We start from the raw sequence: 21,680 nt of genomic DNA on the forward strand, positions 1-21,680 counted from the left end.
TCAATAACACACTATCATAGGTGTGCAAATGCAGATTTTTCTTTATGTAAATAAGCAAGATTAATCAAGTCTGTTTCAAGTCCTTAAATTGGCAAATGAAGCCTTACTCAACTCGATTCCCCCATCTCAGGTAGGATCAAACATACCCTCAGCTTGCGTCCGAAGACGATGATCTTCCCTCGGGCTTGCTCTTTGCGGAAGCGCCACTCCACCAGGTTCTGGCCGCTCTCGCCCGGCAAGCTCATGTTGCGCCTGGCCACCGTGGGGTTGGCGGCCCCCGCCAGAATATGAGGCTCGGTCTGGTAGTGCGTGTCCATCCCGTTGGCGTACGTGACCCGCAGCGAGTTGTCGAAACCCACCTGATAGCTGCTTTTGCACTGGTCTGGAGAGGGAGAATACAGGACACGAAAAAGAACACTTAGATAACTATCCTAAGAGCCTGGACCGGTCGTCATTCAATAAGCGAGACTGGAATGAGCACTTAAAAATTCATCTAAAATCTCCCACAACAAATGACTTAAATAAGAAAAACAAGAAATGACTGCTTACGTAACATGCCCACACTGCTTTTCTCACCATTAACCTTCCATCTGTGCTCATTAACTCAAGTTTTTGGGGCAAGTGTCGACGTTTCAAAGATTACGCAATTTTAACCCATCGGCGTCTCTGAATTTTGGCCTGGCTGAAAAATTGGTGGATATTTTTAACTAAAGGAAAGAGGAGTGAAATGAGTACAAGATGCAACAAAAGAATCGAGCAGAACGTTGAACAATAATGAAGTAATACCGCCTTTAGTCTTAATTTGAATTGAAGGTGATGTTGATCACATTTTTCTAAAGGCGATATCACAAAAAAATAGCCTTCAAATAGCCCATTTTTTCCCGCACAAAGCGCTCATTTTCTGCACAATGCGACATCCAATTTTCAAAATGATTGCTGCCTTGTACTCAGGTTGAAGTGCCTTTTCCAGTCAGACTTTGCATTTTGACAGATTTTAATTTTTTGGAGATTCTTTGGAAATTGGAGATTTTTGGGAAATCCTTTCACGTCGCTATTGATGAAGTGTAATTACAGGAAATATTGAGCCAAAAAAAAAGAGGAATTGCTTGGATTTTTAAACATATTGGAACATGTCGAAGTGAATCATTTTGATTCCACAGCAACTCTATATAGACTAATCAATAAGAGTTTGTATTGATTTCTGGAGTAAACCAGCTCCCAGTAGCAAGTACTAAAAATCCCCAAAATGGACATTGGACTTCAATTTTGGGGACTTTTATATGAAATGCAAAGAACACTCAATAAAACACATGAACATAAATTTAACAACTGGCATACTAAGACATAACATCCTTTGTTCCCCCTCTCTCTGTGTCCTAACATCATTTATGTTAATAGCACCTATAGTTGCAGATAGTTAGTGTTAGTAAATCATTGGTTTTATTGACAACATTTCCGCAAAATGTGATGTTTCGAAACCAAAATAGGTGACCTACGTGAATTGTTGCATATGAATAAATCCTAAACCAACTTTTTACATGCACTATGGAGACAATATAAGGAACATTTACAATAGAAAAATGAAAATAGTATTGACTGATTCAATATTTTAGAGGTATTGAGATGTATTTTTGTTGTTTAAATGTTACATTTCAATCAAACACTCTATGGTTATGCAGTTTTTAAATGTTTAAATTTGAGGTGTTTTGGGATTGAGAAATAAGACAAGAAGCAATAATTACTTGTTTGAAAAGCTACCAAATGTTCAGACACATTTGCACAAGGAAAGGAAATTTTGGTTTTAGGAGTGATTTTCAACTGCTTGTGCCACAAAGAAGCAACTTGGCATAATACCACCATTGTGATTAAAAATGAAACCCAACTAAGTGCAATGCTAGTCAAAATAGAGCTACTACGATGTCCGAGGTTGAAAACGATGTGGAGGCGCCCGCTCCCAACTTTTATATTCAGGAAAAATTCCATCAAAGACAGACCTCTCAGTTGGAATCCAATGACCAGACCTAAGTGAGAATGTACTCATACAGAACAGGAAACATGAGTGAATATAAGATAAACGAGTGCGCCATCTGGCCATTAAGCAACAGGACGGCGTTTAATACGAGGCTGATGTGTAGGGTGACAACCCAATCCAGCCCACTGGGCGACTCATCATTTATGCTGACATCTGTCTGCAATGACACACGAGTGCTGCTTGCTCCGGCGACCCTTCACACATAGTGACAAATAACTCACCCTTGGAGAGGGTGAAGTCGCAATGATGCCAACTACACCTTGGACTGGTGTCCAACGCTCAGCGCAGGTTGCACCACTACAAGGGCTTCCAAAATTGGTCAAAACCTGTCTGTGAAGCACCTGCGCTGTCATGTTAATTTAGATCCTAGTGTCATGGCTCCAAAAGTTAGGGTGCATTTCACTAAAAGTACAGCAAAGCTGTCTTTCATGGCAGCACGGCTGTATAAGAAAAGGAAAGCGTGTTGTGGCTGATGCCTGATTCCATTTCTGACAGGGACAGTCGTGTCTGGAAGCTATGCTCAGAATACACAAAGTTAGTGTGTGTGTTTGACGTCACGTAACATGATGTAATGTATAGTTATGCATCTCCTATGGATTATGGAGGCTGTAGGAAGTGAACTTCTGTTTATAACAACCACAGCACAGCTACTTTATGGCCGTAGTACTGTTAAAAACACGAACGGCATGCCCGCTCTCTTTCTCCTTACCACACTTGCAAATAGAGAGCGACATTCAAGAACGCCGAAACAGGAGCAGTCAAATTAACACAACTTGACATGTTTGCCACAAGACCTCAGCGACAACACACAATGTTATAACACACATAACCCAGTTCATTATGATGTACGAAGTTACAGTGCTAAAAATCATATTCCTTTTTAATCTGTAAAGATTTCTTTTTTTTTTTTTTCGTTTCAGGTCCGTACTCGTTTTTTGTTGATCAATTCCAGACTTTTTAATTTTGCATGCTAATGATTTAAAGCAAAAACAAATTGGACAAATATAGGTTGCATAAAAACAAAAAATAAAAAAACGTGTTTAGCGTATTTTGGTTTTCTTTAGCACAGTGCCGTTTCCTAATTTTATCTACTACATAAATATTGCTTGATGCCAGAGAAGAGAGAAATATCTGTACAAGTACAAAATATTTCATTTTGTATTTCAACATCGTTTCATAGCATTCATATTGCAACTATGCATAGCTTTTATTTTCATTTTAAAATGCACTAAACATTGACATCAACAAATTTTAAGACCACGCTATCACCTTGAATTTAAATTGCAACATAATTTATAAACAGGTCGCCAATGCTGGAACAAGCTGCAAAGTTGAATCCAAGTTGAAGGCACTATCATCTTAATTGTCTTCATTTTTAATTTGCACATACTTTCAATAATTCAAACTGTCAGCTAATGAGGGTTATATAAGAGCAGCTGCTTGCTGGTGCGATATGCTGCTATTTACAAATGACGCGATTAGCCGACAAATCCCAACTACTGTTGGTGATTAGCAAACTAGTCATTTGTAGCAGCCCTACTAGCTCCACAGACACATTGCTCAAGGGCATCACACCAGTGCTTGATATATTGAACTGCAGGTCCTTGGGCCACGAGGGTCTTTGTACCACAGGGATCTTCAGACAGCCAGGTGTCTTGAACCTGTATCCCCATGGTCCCCCAACCATGTCCCCAAAATCTTTCAGAGTAGCAGTAGTTAGAATCGTAAAACCAAGAGCGATCAAGAATCCATCCATCCATTTACTACCACATATCTTTTCCAGGCATGCCCAGCTGACTTTTGACATGAGGCGAACTAAACCCTGGACTGGTCACCGGTCAGTAGACAAGACATGTATTTCGGACACACACTTGTGCGACACTGTGCAACGGAACAACTCACCCTGGGAGAGGGTGTAGTAGGCGTGGATGCTAGAGGTGTTGGTGGTGATGCTGATTTCTTCGTCGCTGAGGGAGCTCTCGATGTCCACGGTAAGCGCGCTGTAGATGTCAGTGTAAAGGTTGTTCACCATGCCGGTGGGGAAGGTGACGTTCATGAGACGACCCTCGCTGTCATAGCTGGTTTGGAAGACAAAGAGTAGTGGATGTTTTCTTATACAGGCTCTCTATACATCCCTGTTCAGAGCAGAGTGTGCTGTCTGATGCAAAAGCGCCACTGTCAATTCCACCCCCTGACCCTCGACTGCGGGGTGCTTGAGTATGGACTGACACACTAACGCAGGCTTGCAATCTTAACACTGTCTTAGCCCTGTCACTACTACTAATATTTAAATGAGTATTCGGAAGTCTGGGGAAACATCTGCAAAATAATTCACTACAATCTGTTTATGATGCATAAAAGAGCTGTAAAAGCAGTCCATCATGTTGGATACAATGCCTTGTTTCTACACGTCTGGGTTACTACATAATTCGTTACTAATGAATGGGGTGACTGGTGTTGTTTTCATTGATGCTTTGTTTTTACTCTCAATTGTACTAATATCAATGATATGTTTAAGAAAAATATTTGTGATACATGTTTGATATAAACAAACAAACTACTTTGAAACTGCAACCCCGTCTTGTAGCTCGACTTTGAAACCTCAATCGTGGCTCGTAACACTTGTGTGTAAAAAGGCTTGCAACATGTTTGTCAACAGGATTGATAGTCGTTCTTGGGTATGCCACTTGTGGGTAAATAAGACTGAAGTTTTGCGTCAACTTTGTGGATGGCGGAAGCAGCAGGCAATGCTTTTATACACATTTCAATTGCAAAACAAACTAATCTGCTCCACTTGAAGGTGACTTCATTTGCATAATTAAATGAGTCTGCACAGCCAGCCTTCATGTTTTCATCTCATGCCGCACGAAAACACATTTCAGCAAGCATAAATCAACTAGCACAATCTTGAAAGCCTAACATTAAATCCTAACACCAGCTTGAAACCCAAACTTTGTCTTGAAAACTTAACTTTACAAACTTGAAACAGTAACCCTGACTTGACTTTCTTACCTGAAACCTGTCTCGAAACACGACTTGGAAACGCTAACCCTCCTGTGAAAGCCGGACTTGAGTCACACTTGAATCCACCACTTAAAATCATAACCCCATGTTGAAACCATGAGCATAGCATGTAGCTGTACTTTGAACACGATCTTGAGAATCTTTTTAAAGATTGTCTTGAATCACCTAACCATGATATGAGAGCCTGTTTTGAAATACTAACCTTGACTTCAAACGCAAACTTCATACCCTGGACAGTGTTGTTTGTTGTAGCGTGCAAGAAGTTCATCATCATCAACAACGCTTATCCTGCATATGTTCACGGGGGAGCGTCTCCCACATGACTTTGGGCGAAAGTTGGACGACACCCTGAACTAGTCGCCAGCGAGAGTTTTGTGTCCCGCATAATTATTTTTTTTTTTTGTGGAGCAGCTTCAATGCATGCAGCTTAGCACACGTTGTTGATGTGATCATGTGGGCCCCGCATGCGGAATCTGGGTGCTGCTGGATGGAAGTGCTGGAGCGGACTCAAGAATAAAGTGCTTCCGTCGGTGTGCTTATCTCAGTGGTTTTAGATCCAGTTTGATATAAACCGGAGATATCAGACCAAGACAAGACTAACCTTAACCCGTTCTCAAAAACCCTAACTCTGAGTTGAACATATTTACTCTGGTTAGAGACCCCAATCCAAAACCATTCATTGACACCTTCTGATTCAAAATGAACATTTCCTGCAGACAGCTCCGGTGCTTACTCGTAGAAGGTGGTCCAGCCGATCTCGGAGGTCTTGGTGGCGAGCAGACCATTGTTGCCATGGTAGGTGAGCAGTACCAACTCCTGTCCCTGCGCTGTGAGCGTCCTGAGCCCGCCGTTGGTACCCATCGTAAGCCAGATCACCTGGTTGTCCGGTGCCACGATGCGCACCGGTGTACGGCTGGAGTCTCGCCGTATCCTCAGTGTGTTTCCATTACTGTCCGTCACTGCCGTGATGTCATTCTCAGTGCTGTAGCTGAAGGTGTACTTGAAGTCTCCGGTCAGCAAGCTGGCCGTGTGCTGGTGCGTGCCATTACCATCAAACACGTATAGCTCCTGGGCGTCTGGCGACGCCACCTCGTAGCCGTTGGACACCGGTGCGGGCCCGTTGCGAGACACGGCCCGGATGCGGATGTTGCCCAGGTCGGCCACGTAGAGCGTCCCGTCCGGCGCCGCCACCAGGGAGGACGGCGCGTTGAGCCTGGCGTCTTTGGCGTAGCCATCGCCCGCCTGGTAGCAGTCGCAGTTGGCGTCGTTCTTGCAGTCACAGTCCGAGGGCACCCCGGCCAAGTGCGTGATCTCACCATCCACGGAGACCTTGCGGATGCGGCTCAGTTTCCTCTCGTCCGTCTCGGCGATGTAGATGGCGCCGTGGTAGGAGATGGCAATGGACGCAGCCGACTCAAGAGGGGTGAGCTGTGCCCGTTGGCTACCGGACGGATTGCCGCGCTCCGGCATAGAGAGCGGGCAGTGGACAGGGCGTCCCGCCGCAATGCTGACTTGGCCGCTCTCTGTGATGCGCAGCACGATGTTGTTGTCCAGTACATAGAGCGAGTTGTCCATTGGGCTCACCGCCAGGTCTGTGGGCCACTCCAGAATAACCTGATGTGCGCACACACAAATCATATCATGGTCTGTTAGTCATTTTGTTAAAAATACATTGTAAGTAATCGTTTTAACTTTTAATTATCTTCTCAATAGTTGTTTAAAGTGTGTCCTGCTATTGGCTGACAACAAGTTCAGGGTGTACCCCGACTACTGCCCGAAGATGGGATAGGCTCCAACACCCCCTGCGACCCATGTGAGAAGAAGTGGTACAGATAATGGATGGATAGTTGTTTAAGTTTTTAAAGTTTTTTAAATATTTAATATAGTTAATTAATTTCATCATTTATTTTCAAAAATTCACACTTTACATTTCAAGTCTGGGCAAACACTAAGTTGATGATTCTCAACCACCGTGCTGCATTCAAATTAAAATATCAGCACATTACAAAACAAGACTAGGAATCACAGTCAACATGTCAAAATGATTGGCCTGGTCTTCGAAATGTGTCATTAAAGCTGTCAGCACGCTGGTGAAATGTGTTTGATGATTAATACAAACAATAATAACACATAACTGATAGCCAAGCCGATTCTTTTCTTTTGGATGCATGATGAGTTTACGTTACGGCTTTATTGGCTTACGGCAAATTACTTTTCATTAATTGGCAGAGCGCGACCAGCTCCACTTTTGTCCCACACCGTTAATAGAGCGCCCACGCGAGTGTGTATATTGCTTTCCTTTCATTAGTCATTTAAGTGTTGTACACAGCCAGCAAAGAACCTCTCGCTCCAATTTCTATTCATGCGCCTCTGTTGACACGTCTGCTCTTGGCGTCGTTTGGTTTTGATGCTTTGGACTGCGTGTTTGCCAGTGATGCACTGAAATTTGACGTTTTCTATTCTTGACACCGATTTTTCGTGGGCATGGGTGATGTCGCTTTTGCCAAATCATGCGTATGAAACAAATGACCAACCGATTAGCAAACGGCAATAAAAGGGGCCAGCTGGATCTGGTGGGTCGTTGCCCCAATTGGCCCAGATGAAAGCGCACTGTATCGCTGAACTCCTTCAACCAGAGCTGCATTAATATTGTAGCTTTTTCTTTCTGTCTCGGCAGCCATTTTTCTCGGATATGGGTGATTTAATTTTTGCGAAATCAAAAAATATTAACAAAGTAGCATCCCCCCTACGCCCCGCAAAAAAAAAAAAAAAGTGATTCAGTATAACTCTGCAGCACTTGTTCATCACAGTGAAGGAGACACATTTTGTACAAAATTTAATATGTTGTATTTAACAATAAAATTTGATGTTGAATTCATACACATTAAGCGAGCATTTAATGGACTTAGCGTAATGCTTTGAAACACTTCCAGGTGGGGCCATCCACAGCAAAAGCTGGCGGACCATATGGCATCAGCAGACCACATTGTTGACTTGCTAGCTGTGAAGTGTGAACATCGCGCTTTTTCTTCTGATTGATTTTGTTTTTTTGTTTCACTTGGATTATGCCGCCATATAGCGTTGCTGAGCGTGTTTTTTTTGGTTGTTTTTTTTTTAACCAAGGGGAGGACACCGTGAGCCTGTTTCAGTTCCCCAAAGATGCCATTTTACACGAAAAAGAGGGAGATGTAATTGAACGTGTTGGGGGATGCATTGGTTGAAAGCCATTCAGAAAAGAGAAAGAAAAGAGGTAACAACTAAAATCGAGTAACACACCCACAAACAGAATAGTCATCCGCACATAGCCACAATCATCCAAGAGAGAAAATATACAGTAAATATAGCGAATAACTGTTTATGCAAAATTGATACAAGCTATACTTGAATGAATCAATGAAAACAGACCAGTTTAAAATGCTGAAGCGCACCAAACTGACCGTCAGTATTTATGTATTTAGGCATTTAATGGAGTTGTGAAAAAATAATTAGCTCTCCACCTTGTTTTCAAATTTGTCACATACATGTAATTTGTCTTGCAAATTTAAGAATGAAATTGCAGAAGGCACCGGTACATGGCCTGTATTTACGTTATTTTGTCTAGTTTATAGTCATCGTCAAGTCTCGTCCATGGGACTGCATGTCCATCTCCATCTCCGACTCTGCGGCCACTTCTGAAAATATGATTACTTGGGAAAATTTTAAATGAAGTTATAATTACATGATTACAAGTTATATAAGTCACCATTATGTCAACCAATATACTTTTCATGACAAATATTTTCCCTAGTAATTGTATTTTCAGGAGTGGCCACTGACAGACATGCAGCGCTGACAGCCATGGACGAGACTTGACCATGAGTACATGCCCTCACGTGGACCATTGGACTCCGGAGACACAAAGAGGACCAAAACAGAGCCGCAAGAAAAGTCTAATCAGAACATACAAATGAAAGTATTTGACAAAATTGTGAACTAAATTGCAACATGGTATAAGACATCATTATTATTTTTAGGTTTGATATTTATTCTCCACCATTGAATTATTTGAAAGAGAAATAAAAATAGGGTGAAATTGTATTTTTTATCATCAGTTTTCATTGTAGCCTTTGTAATCAATCAGTGGAAATATTCTCCTTATTTCTGACACCATAAAGGAATTTAATTTTTAAGAATCATTTTTTGATACATACAGATGAAGGTAAAGAGTCGTATAACATTCGTAAAACAATGAAAGTATTTTTTCTGTTTTCCATGCCAACTTTTGATCCCTATGTATAGTTACAGTATATCTATTTCAATAATGTCGAGAGAAAGAAAATTTAATGGAGTATGCTGAACACGTATGTTGATGATATTGCTGAAGCTGTGAGAAAGTAGAAGCTACAAAATAAAATGAAAATATTTGGTGAGACAAGTGTAATATGATCGCAAGTAAGTATGCTGATGCACTGCTAACAAATTCAGTATTGGGATATACATTGACCCAGAATGAAATATTTACAAACTATAATATGATTCATATGAAACAAGTGACAATTCACACCATTTCTAGATTTCTATTATCATTTATGCATACAATCAAGTAATATTCATGTATATACAACACACGTCTTAATAAAAAAAAAATACTCCTCCCTACAGGCATAGTATACTGTACTTCTAAATAATTAACATTTCTACCAAAAAAATCTCGAGGACAAGGACACTCTCAATCAATAAAATATGTTTAGATGACAGTAAACATCACTCCTCTCTCTCTCTCTCTCTATCTATCTACCTTATAATATAAGCTAGATGGCAATATAACACAATCAGATTGTAATCATGTCCAGTATGTCCATGCAGCATGTCATCATCTGAAGATGACCCGGTTGGGCCAGTGACGTCAACGCACGCACAGTGTCAAACTTGCCCGGGTGCCAATGGGTATTTCCGACTCACAAAAACATGTTTTTTGCAACTTTTTGTATATTTTTTTTTGCTGGTATTGCATGGAGAATAAATAACCTATCAAGAAACCAACAACAATAAAATTAAAACGTCACTTGCACAGAGCAGATTTCAAGAGAATGAGGAAAATTGAAAATGCGGGTTTCATGCTCGACAGACTTATCACTTAAAAGTCACTTTATGCAGGTCAGGTCTAAAAGAGGGCCAATGAATGCATTCATTTCAATGCGCTAAAATCCTTTTCGACCTCTTTATATTTCCTGCAATCGTCATCTGAAAAGCGCCCCAAAAAAATAAAAAAAATGCTGCACTGCTTCAGCAGAAGGTAACGCTATGACCTATTGTGTCGAGCTATCGGGGCCACTTTAGAATCATCTTATTGAAAAAGAGTTCCTTTTTTTCCACTTTTCGCTTACTGGGGCTGCTTCATTACCATCGGCGCTCCATCTCCACCGAGCTCTAATTCTACTGCATTTCACATCAAACCTAAGCCCTACCTGAGTAATTACTCGTCTCGGCGTAACATTCGCTGTGACTGAGAAGCTCAGGGCGACAAAAAAACACTTCACAGCCCATATTTTCCACCGGCCACTTTCTGTTTTCCTTCCTTCGGGAGAATGATGACGCTTGTTTTCTTGAGGAGCAAAGAGTAAGGAGACAGCTTTTTTTCCAGCCTCTTCCGGTCCTCGCTCCAAGTGGCTGATAATTGAGTTCTCTTGTCATACTCGCTAATAATGTGGCTGCACACAGAAATGCACTTTTCTGTCTGTAATTCTGGATAATTTCAAGTCTCTCCCAGAATAAAAATAATTGATGTATATATCGCACACACACTCACACGCACACTTTCTCATTTTATCATAATTTTAATATTTCTAATGTTATTGTTTCAATATTTTTAGAATGTTTTTCATCATTGATTTGTTTTTAAATAAGATTCAAAGGTTAAAATTGCCCAATTATGCCTTTATACACACATTATTATTATTATTACTATTATTATTTGTTTCATTTTTTGATGTTTATTGTGTATAATCATTTTTTATATTAATAATAATATCTATCCATCCATCCATCCATTATCTAAACTGCTTTTCCTCACATGGGTCGCAGGGGGTGCTGGAGCCTATCCCAGCTATCTTCGGGCTGTAGGCGTGGTACACCTTCGACTGGATGCCAGTCAAACACAGTGTACACAATGACAAACAACCATCTGTGCTCACAATCACACCTAGGGACAATTTAGAATGACCAATCAACCTAATATGGATGTTTGTGGAATGTGGGAGGAAACCGGAGCACCCGGAGAAAACACAGACACGGGGAGAGCATGCAAACTCCACACAGGAAGCCGAGAGAATTAAATCTGAACTGAACTACCTCTGAACTGTGAGGTGGATATGCTAACCAGTCGGCCACCATGCCGCTGCTAATAATAAAAATGCTATTATTATCATTAGTAGTAGTCGCACTAGTAGTGTTTTCATCTTCGCACCTTCTTCTTGTTATTCAACATCCAACACTGTGCCATTTTGCATTGTACAGTATGTTCATGTCATTACAGAAATAACATCATTATAATAACAGTGTACTTGAAATGCTTGTCATGAATTGTTTCCACTCTGCATGCCATTGACAGTATGTGCACAAGCCACAATGACTTTATTAGTCACCTGATTGACGTCCATGCTGCTGTCGCAGGTCAGTGGTCGTGCTGACGTCAAGTCGTTGGAGCCCAGGAAGGTGGAAATGATGCCGTTCTGGTCCACCTTGCGGATGGTGGTGCCATCCACGAAGTAAATCAGGCCATTCTTGTCAACGGCGATGCCTGCAAGTCAGGTCAAGTACGTTGAGATAACAGGGTTGAAAGGCCACGGATCGGCTCGCACGAGTCAGTGGAGACGACGCGGCGGATTACATGTGTTGAGCTTGCCTCCCCATTATTCAGGTCACTGGCAAAAAGCACGCCATCAATAATTCACTGGATGCTTTTCTGCTTTTAAATAATTTCTCAGGCAGAAGTGGCAAAAGCTGTAGTCATAGCGTTGCGTACATACTGTATGTGCGCTTGTCAGCCCGGCTAAAAAGCACTCCCGTCGGCAAGGAGATTCTGAGTGCATTTAGGAGATTTTGTCTTGGGTGAAAGCCATAAAATGGACCAAAGTTTTCTCCAGGTGTTATTTATAAAGCCTGAGAATATGCATATTTTCGTCTTTTATCGAGTTGTAACAAGCTACGGCACTTGATCTAAATATACAACTCATCCTGGACCCTTAAATCAACGAGTGAAAGTCATAAAATGTATCAAATCTGCTCAGGTTAACACGGGACGCCTGCAGCATACCGACAGACGCAGTTGAACGTGACTCAAGTTAACCGGTGCAATTTTTTTTTTTTATATATTACAAAAAAATACACTTGCCGTCTCACACCTGTGATTGAGCGTCACACATCTACCTACATGCTCCAAGAAAAAAGTGTTTTGGTTTTCCAATCACACATACATGACGCAATTGCATGTACGGTCCTCTATTGGTACTAATTGGTCACGGTTGGCCAATCATGAAAACTTGTTTCCAAATCTTGATGATGCAAGCAGACGCAAGTGTCATAACGCATAACAAGTCAGACAAAACCAAAAAACGTATACAACTCGTTTGGGAGCGTTTACTCAGTGAGTGAAATCTACCAAACCTGCTTTGGGGTTTGGTATTATCATGTGAAGGCTAATCAGAATCAGAATCAGAGCATATACTCATTTCATTGCTCAACTCATTAAAAATTAGCCCGACCTTAAGCGACTAACTTTGATAATATTCCATGGAATATTTTGTGGTTAGCCATTGTTATGAGGTTGGAAGCCATAAAATATAGGCCATTTGCTTCAGGTAAGATGTAACGCATTTAACACATTTTATTTGCATGGAATATGACAATTTGTCTGTCCTGCTGTCATGTATTGAAAGTATTTCTTTACAAAGCACCTCTAAGAGGATCACAGATTCTCCAGCTTGGATTAAGTCTTGAAAAAAAGCTTTTGTAAGGTGAACGCGTTTGGCTGAACGAGTGCTTGGGTGAGTTCGCCGCGTCGTTTGACCGTGTCAGAGTTTCAGACTGATGATGAGTGTCACATCTAAGCAGAGTTCATCAAAATGTCTCAGAGAAAGATGGAGGGAGGGTGGAAAACACACGGGGAAAAAAAAGCCATCTGCTGTTTCTTCGCGCGGTCTTCCACCCACTCCATCATTACAGACTTTCTTGCCCGAGCTGAAAGGCTCGCACCGAGCGCAGTTGGTGTTGGGAGCCGGCGGCAGCGACAGCAAAACAGTCTTTTGGTTTGGTCTTTTCATCTTTGGAAATTTATAGAAAAGTGAACAATCAAAGCGCAAATGGCGCAAATGGACCGCCTGAGACAACTGGTTTTACTCAGTGAGAACTGGATGGAAAAGGTTTGTGCACCAATTTGAACAAATAATTCAAAAGAATGAAAAGAGTAACACTGTAGTTCCTATTTTTTAATTCCAGGCCTAGTGTGAAGACTAGAGTGTAGAGTACAGTCGATAATTGCTTGTTTCCTACACTCTCTCGCCAAAGTCATTTCTTTGATGTACATTTAAGATTTTAATTTGAATTTAACTTAATTTTATATATATATATATATATATATATATATATATATATATATATGACATTAAATAATAGAATACATAAAATATTTTGGATTAAAATGACTTCGGCACGGTGGGCGACTGGTTAGGACGATGTCTCACAGTGGAGAACTCGTGGGATAAATTCGGGCTCAGACCTTCATGTGTGGGTACTTTGCTCCCACATTTCAAAAACATGCATAGAAGGTTAATTGAACGCCCTAAATTGCCCCTCGGTGTGAGTGCGAGAGCGGATGGTTGCTCCTCTTTGTGTGCTCTGCTGGCAACCATTTCAGGGTGTACCCTGCCTACTGCCCGAAGACAGCTGGGTTAGGCTCCAGCACCCCCCGCAACCCTAGTGAGGAGAAGCGGAACAGATCATGGATGGATGGATGAACTTTAGTCATACTAATGATCCTACTAAAAATATGAGATCATTTCTTTTGAATGGGCCTGTTGAATGTTGCACATCTCAAACAACTATTTGTGAAGGATTAATTTGCATGTAGGCAAGCCTTGTAGAACAATTTTAAACATTGTTCTCACTAAAAAGCAATGTCATTCTGTGGTCCAATTTTGAACAACTTTGCTAAAATGCAAACAGTTGTTATGCTAACATATAGCAAGATGTCACTCTGAGTAAATGCAATACAATACTGCGTTACAACACCTTTGGGTCCGGTGAGCGAGGCCTCAGGAGCTTTTCCGCCATCCCCGCAGTGGTTCTCGTCGAAGGGCAAGCAGTGTTCTCCAGTCCCGGCAACCACTTCGGCGTTGGCCTGCAGGTCCTTCGTTCCGGAGAGGCTTTTCGGCCGGTATATCCGTCGTGAGTTGGTGTCCGACACGTACAGCTGGCCCGTGACCGGATTGGTGGCCAGATAGTAGCGATGTGCTGGGTTGTTGCTGCATTCATTAGAAGGATTTATTATTAATATCATGTTTAGAACATTGGTTTACAATCAGTGGTGCCTTGACATGCGGGTTTAAATTGTTCTGTGAACAGGCTCGTAACGCATAACTCAAATCAACTCTGAAATACATGAAAATGCCATGAATCCACTCCAACACCCCAAAAAAAATATATATTGTTGTTTTAAAGAAAACAAGGATGTGCTTTCCGAAAAAAAAAACATACAGTAAAGAAAAATACATAGAATGTCAAGAATTAAAAAGTCTGTGCATCAGTATTTCATGCGTTAATTTGTATGTTGGCCACCAAATAGATTTGATGAAGAACCACAGAAGCAAACCGACACAAACAGTGATATTCGTCATTTTTCTGACAAATAATCACATTTTCAAGAGTGCAAAGAATATAGGCCCGTACATATTAAACCGTATGCTCTGTCTCCATGCGCTGCCACTTTGTATTCAAATAGTCAATAGTGAATTTTTTAGAGCTTTATAACAATAGTAACCTGGAAGCTGAATGATGGTTTCCCATTATGGCTTATCATTAAGCTAGCAGACTTGAATTTCTACAAGCTGCCTAAAGGTTTATAACAACTGCATATAAATGCCAGTTTCATTAGCCAGTCAATACTGTATGTCATTATGTGTTAGCATTACGCTAGTTGAATTTGATGGTTGGTTAAATAAAGACAATGTAACATCTTATGTTAACATCTTTGTTTTATCATGTTTAAAGTTTACTGCCACCACAAAGTGCTTGTAACCTAAATTTTTGATTGGGCTGCAAAACAAAAACAATACATTGAACAATAGCTTGTATCTCTAAAAACTTTTAAATGGGGTCACATGTGAGTGAATGTACCACTGTACTCAAACCTCATCGAGCTTTTAATAAAGCTATTCGAGAAGCCGTCAAAAAAGAAGCATTACTTGTGAATTTAACCCCTGCAATTAAACTAATATTTCAACAAATGTATTTATCACTCAGTAAATGTCAACGTACACTAAATGAGCAATTTTTACTGGCAACTTCAAATGATGGTGATTTCGGTGGGGTTTAGGGGGGTTTGCATAGAATTAAGAGCTTAAAGAACTGTAAAGTGATTTCGGTGGAAGAGGCAGAGCAAGGCAGAGGCAAAGCAAGCTGAATAAGGTGTGAGGGTGGGCATGATATTGATAGTTGTGCAATAATAGCGGGAAAAGTGTGGGTATTGCAACATCTGCAAGAAATATGTCGTGCAGGTTTTAGGGTTTGTGGGTTGAGGATCAAACACATCACCGACAGGAAAGCCTTTAAAAGCAATTTGAACACGCGGTAATTGGAAAGCTGTTTTTCTTTTGATGTGAAATTCAGTTATAGTGAGTATTTGCTTGATTTTAGAATATTAAATTATAGAATGGTTCTTTAAGAAAACTTTAATGATCAATTATCACAATGATACAGCTTTGAAAAAAAATGACAAAAAAAACTTAACTATTTCTACTACACAACTCGAGTGTCTTTGTGCTACTTTCTTCTCTCAGGCTATGAATTATTTCAGTCTTGATTGTATCTTTTCGCGTTGGAACCTGCATTTTCATCAACCATTGCAAACAAGACGCCGCTTTTTTTTTTTTAACTCTCTCCATCAGTGGTAATTAGACGGTAATTGGCCCGCTCTAATTATGCATATGGTAATCACTAGGGTGCCAAAGGAACGGTGAAAAAAAAAAAAAGGGAGAGCTTTATTTATGTGAAGATGATGATCGTCATCATGGTTGTGTTGCAGGTAATGAGCATGCACTAAAGGATAACACACACCTACCTGTGTCTAAAGTCTTTATTTCTACAAAAAAGAAAAGAAAGGAAGCAAGGAATAGAGGAACAGGATATCAGGAGGTTTTCCATTTAAAGACAATTATGAAAAATTCCCCCACAAATTAAAACCGTTCCCACGTGTAATAAAAAGTCTTCCGTCCTCCGTCCCAAAAATGGGCATCCGTCCGGGACGAAAGGACGGATTGCTCCGTCCCAGGGATGAAATGCCAATCTCTGTTAATTCCTCCCTTAGAAAATTGAAAAATTGTTCAATGCAAATTTTCCAATTGGCAGCATTCATGATTTTTAAATAAAGAAATGATTGTAAAAGGCCCATTTTTGCACCATAAAGAATGTCGAGTTGTATTTTTGGCCACATTTTATAGCGAAAGTCATAGCAAAGTCACTTGTTCTGTATAAAATCTCAGCCACTGCTGCAATTATTCCAACTCCAGCAAGACAACACCTCATTCACTCCTCCCGCACTGTTGTAAAACAGCTCCTTCAAGATTGAATCCAATTGGGAAACTCTTATAAAAACCCGGGAAAGCACGCCATTTCCTATTTATATGCATATTATTTCCTCTAAGGTACTTTGTGAAATGCTCTTCAGGCCACTCCATTGGGCCTTTTTTACAGTAACCACATGATTTTACACATTCTGCATATCTGAACGAGGATGACGGCTCACGATGAACGCAGTCATAATCCTGCCAATTTGAGAGCAGCCAACTGTCCCCGACGCGATCAAAGCCAAGTTGGCACGAGGTCTGCGAGCTACCAATTACGTGCTTGAGACAGGATGTCCTTCGTAATTACAAGGACGGAGAGGGAAAAGATTTGTGTCGGTGGGGTTTTCTTTTTGACACTAAGCACAAAGATATGCTTTTTTTTTTTTAATTAAAATAAATACAATATAATGTTGTCTTTCAGCAGCTTGCTAGCGCTTGAGGTAAAGGCAGTCAGTATATTCGCTATCAAGTTAAGCCAGTAAGTGTATTTCTATGTGTCTAGATGAGTGAAATTTGACGTTGAAAAAAAAAAGGAGAAAAAAAAAAGAGTTTATCAATGGTTAATCAATTTCAGTTAGCTCAGCTTGTCAGGGTCTTCAGCATCTACATCAGATTTGCCTAGCAATGGCTCAATATATCGGGCTAAAGATTAGATCTTTCAGTAATCTATAAAAAACATCTACAATTGTGTACTGACAAATTGTATAGATTTGTGAACAAATCTGAAATATATTAATCTGTGACAGGTTAAGGCCCAGCACTAGCGTGAAATAAAGGCAATATTGATTTTGGAAATATTTTTGCGATACTTGACAGAGGGCTTAGCATTTTCACTTGTTTAAGTAAACATTTAAGTAGTTACAGTTTTACACATTTAAATATTCATTCAATGGTGTCCATCCTCGTACAAAACTGGGAATTTTCATCTGCAGTTTAGCAGTCATGCATTACATTCTCTTCTATTATTTCAGTCTCTTTGTCCATTGGGCTCTTTTTGGTGGGAGTGCTAATAAAATGTTGAGATCACAGATGGGGCCCTAAAAATGTCTTTAGTTGTCCAGTCAAATGTATTCCCTAAATTACTATTGATATTTGATTGTCAATTGGATCACGTCTTCCCATATTCTGACATCAATTATCACATTCTTTTCTGGTTACCATTTCTCTTTTACACCGACTGTCTTATCAGACAAACAATAAAGTTGTTATGTTACCAAAGGTCCGATATTTGTTCCCCTCAATTACCATACTAAAGTAAGTAAGACCCCCGTACCGCGCGGGCATCTGATGATCCATTGGGTTCTAACAGTAAGTTGACTCACCCCAAAATAATATTCTAGATTTATTTAAGGATATTCCTCCCTTATCCTTTATTGAGCACATATCTTTTAATCGTACCCTGGGTCTTTTGTTTTGACGAATGAACCTGGAAATGAGTTTGTCTAGTAAAATAAAGGAAGACAGGCCCCCCCTGACAGATAAATCCTGGAATAAATATGGAAGTATTGGCAGTATATTAATTTTCACAGCTTCTAGTCTGCCTAAAAGGGAGAGTGGAAGAACATCCCACCTTGTCAAGTCTCCCTTTATTTGTTTTAATAATTTATCAGCATTCAATTTGAATAATTGTGCAGGGTTGGGAGAAAGTGTAATCCCCAAGTATCTGAACCTTTGCAGAGAGTGTCAAGATGGAGCTGTATTGTTTAGCTGAGTGGGAGTGGATCCAGATAACATCATAGCCGCGGATTTATTCTTGGTAATTGAGTGGCCTGAGATTGAGCCATACAGTATGTTCTGTATGCATTTAAAGGGAACAGTAGTCAGTCAAAGATCAAAGGATCTGGCAAGAATAACAGAATAACATGAGCGAATAGGACTATTTCATTTTGATGTACTATTAGTGCATGTATTTGGGGATTGTGCCTCATGGCTTTCACTAGCGGTTCTATACTAAGAAAAAATAGGACAGGGGACTATGCCTGTGCTGAGTGAAGAATTTGGGGTCCTGATAAAATTGTGTGTTCATGAACTTGACTCCAAAATACCCATGTTCAGCAACGTCTGCAACAAAAACACCCAGCCCGCTCTGTCAAAGGCTTCCTTAGCATCTATGCTGAGAAGCATAAACGTTTGCCTTTTAGATATGGCTACTGACTGTATTTTTAGTGATGTCATAATATTATTAATTATTTGGCTCCCATTAATAAATTCAGTTTTACTTTTTTAATATATTTCTGTATTCTGTTGCCTAAATTGTTGGTTAATATTTTTAGATCCACACAGAGAAGACTTACGCTGATACCCTTCACAAAGAATGCCATCCTTTCCTTCATTCTAATAAATATCGCTTGCCTACCTCTAACTCTTCCATTCTTTAAAGTTTGGTCATGTTTGTTTCCCTATTTTATTGATGTTCTTGTTGAAATCTTGTACTTTCTAACACAAGATTCTGTTGCTTCTATGCCCTCGGTTTCTTTATCCTAGAAGAGGGTATTATCTTCTCTCTCATTACCATTTTTGCCCTCTCCCACAGTATCTATCCATCCATCCATCCATCCATCTATCTATCCAGGCTATCCGTCTGAGGAACAAAACTTCTTACCTGAGCTCCATAATGCTAGTGACGTTGCCTGATGGGTAGATGCGTCGGATGTAGTTGAAGTCGCCCACATAGAGGCTGCCGTCGATGCCCCACGCCAAGGCCACGGGTGCGAGCAGCTTGTTGCCTAGTGCCTGGCCATTGCAGCTCGGGCACGAGATGCTCCGGCGCCGGCCATTGCCCATGATGGTAGAGATGACGGGCGGCTGCAGCGAGATGAACTGGTTTTCGCCGCTGCCTTTGTACAAAATGCCTGCAAAAGACAGATGAGAGTCTGAGAGTCATACTTTGTGATCCGCGATCCACATCTCAATCGATAGATTGAGATCTAGAAGGGTAGGAATAACTGGTAGGTAGGAATAAACAAGAAATTGGGTGGATATGCTTTTCATATCAGTACACATAGAAAAGCCTCAAGGACCAATGTTTAGAATTAAACAGAACGTTAAACATTTTGCTTTGACTCAGAAATTTCAGACTAGCTTCTACGAGGGAATTTGTCTAAAAGAGGCCTGATATTTTTTCTTTTTATAAAGCTCAACAAAAAAAGCCCCTGATACCAATTTTAACCATCATAAGAAATTTTGTGCATATTTCTATTGTTAACCGGACACCATCTCAACTTCTCAAGGACCCATTCTAGCAATGAAACAGAACGCCAAACTATTTTGGTTTAAAGCAGCCACCTTGGGCACATTCCAGGTCTTATAAATAAACTTGCAAAGGCAATTAGTCCAAATGAGCCCCAATCCCAATTATGCATCCTAGACAGATGACTCACAATTAATTATTCTTTTTTTGTGCTTCCGATCATCTAACGTGCTTTTGGCATAGCATCAATTTAACAATCATTGTGAGTATTCGCAAAAAAGATTAAAACAATAAAATAAAATAGCCCAAAACATCAGTCTCACCAATTGACACAAATTTTGGTGGACTGGGTGGAATGTCTTTAATAATGGGTCACAGTTTCCACAAGCCATGCTTAAAATTGAAAATAAAGTGGGCCATTTTGGCCTATAACATCGTTTTGCGGCTTCATCCTGAAAAGGCTGTTGTTGGTTACTTTAATCATTATTTTCCACTCGCATTTCTCATTTTTGCAATTTGTTGTGGTCGCGGTGTACAGTGCTTTCTTTTATCACACAAATATGACTTGCTCTCTGACCAACGATATGTCCATAATTTGTCTGCTTTTTGACAAAATGTATTATCAACCTCTTTGGTTTTAGTGGATGAAAGAGACCTCATATTGTCAATGATTTCGTTTTGCACTAATAACCTTAGAATGGATGAAAAAAATCCAGAATACCTGTCCCACAATGTCTAATTGTGGTTGCTGGTAGCCTCGTGATGCAAAACTGCACCACAATTATGGGAAGAGGTTCTAAAATTTGATACAGCTCATCTCATTAGATTGTGTGAGTGTCTCTAATGAAGTGACCGGTGAGCGTACATTTCATATGCATAATGGTCAGCACACGTCATAGAGATTGAACAGTGTCTTTTGTCAGCAGCAATTGTGAAAAAAAACATGTCAAGGCAAACATGAGATGGACTTTTCCTTGACTTTGTTCGCAAACTTTGATGCAGTCATGAAAGAAGTGATGGTGCTGGTGGGGGTGGGGGATCGCCGCACCAAATCTGTCAAGCCATCCACAACAGGAAGTTTGTGAAGTGAGTCAAAGCAGTTGGCGAGACGAACACGCTTGCTCGGAGCGCCACTCCTGCCAGCGCTGGGCTGCTTTTATCCCGCCATCCGTCGGCAAACGAGGCATCACACTTTGCGCATTGTAGCGCCTGTGATCAACAGATAGACGGCGTACGTGTGATATGCTAATGAAGCCCCCACTACCGCCCCCACTGCTGCATGTCAGGATTTAACGTTAAAGTGAATGTCGCAGCATGCGCATGTGACGACGTACTTGAGAGTAAATATAAAGAACAACATGAAGCATATGGCAGCTGCTTCTGTGTTTTCACACTTAATGCAAAATCATTCACTTGGGTTTTCCTTACTAGTCGTCATTATAGTAGAGGAGCATTTGTGAACTGGTACATGTTGGCAACAATGGATTCGTGTCTGACATGAGGACTTATCAATAAGTGAAGACTGACAGAACTGATCTGTTATGACTAGCACAAAGACTTAGCAGTGACTGCGTGAAGGCTTTGACGGAAGCCAATTGAGTGGTGCTTCCTATAA

At 40.5% G+C, this 21,680-nt stretch overlaps 1 protein-coding gene across 4 annotated transcripts in view; it reads right to left on the reverse strand.

Moving 5' to 3' along the window:
* The window catches only part of LOC148338038 (teneurin-3), a 225,217-nt gene that overhangs the window by 14,635 nt on the left and 188,902 nt on the right, over window positions 1–21,680 (reverse strand). For all 4 annotated transcript variants that reach the window (XM_088292542.1, XM_088292543.1, XM_088292545.1 and 1 more), the window contains 7 exons: window positions 19,478–19,727; window positions 16,371–16,391; window positions 14,324–14,556; window positions 11,680–11,834; window positions 5,790–6,670; window positions 3,935–4,110; window positions 147–382 (listed from right to left, as the gene is read on the reverse strand). In XM_088292542.1, the coding sequence (XP_088148668.1) occupies window positions 147–382; window positions 3,935–4,110; window positions 5,790–6,670; window positions 11,680–11,834; window positions 14,324–14,556; window positions 16,371–16,391; window positions 19,478–19,727 (1,952 nt within the window). The remainder of the gene's footprint in view (window positions 1–146; window positions 383–3,934; window positions 4,111–5,789; window positions 6,671–11,679; window positions 11,835–14,323; window positions 14,557–16,370; window positions 16,392–19,477; window positions 19,728–21,680) is intronic.

Source organism: Idiotropiscis lumnitzeri, chromosome 4 (genome assembly GCF_059441095.1).
Source record: "Idiotropiscis lumnitzeri isolate Australia: NSW breed Sydney's pygmy pipehorse chromosome 4, RoL_Ilum_1.0, whole genome shotgun sequence".
In the NCBI taxonomy this organism is placed as follows: Eukaryota; Metazoa; Chordata; class Actinopteri; order Syngnathiformes; family Syngnathidae; genus Idiotropiscis; species Idiotropiscis lumnitzeri.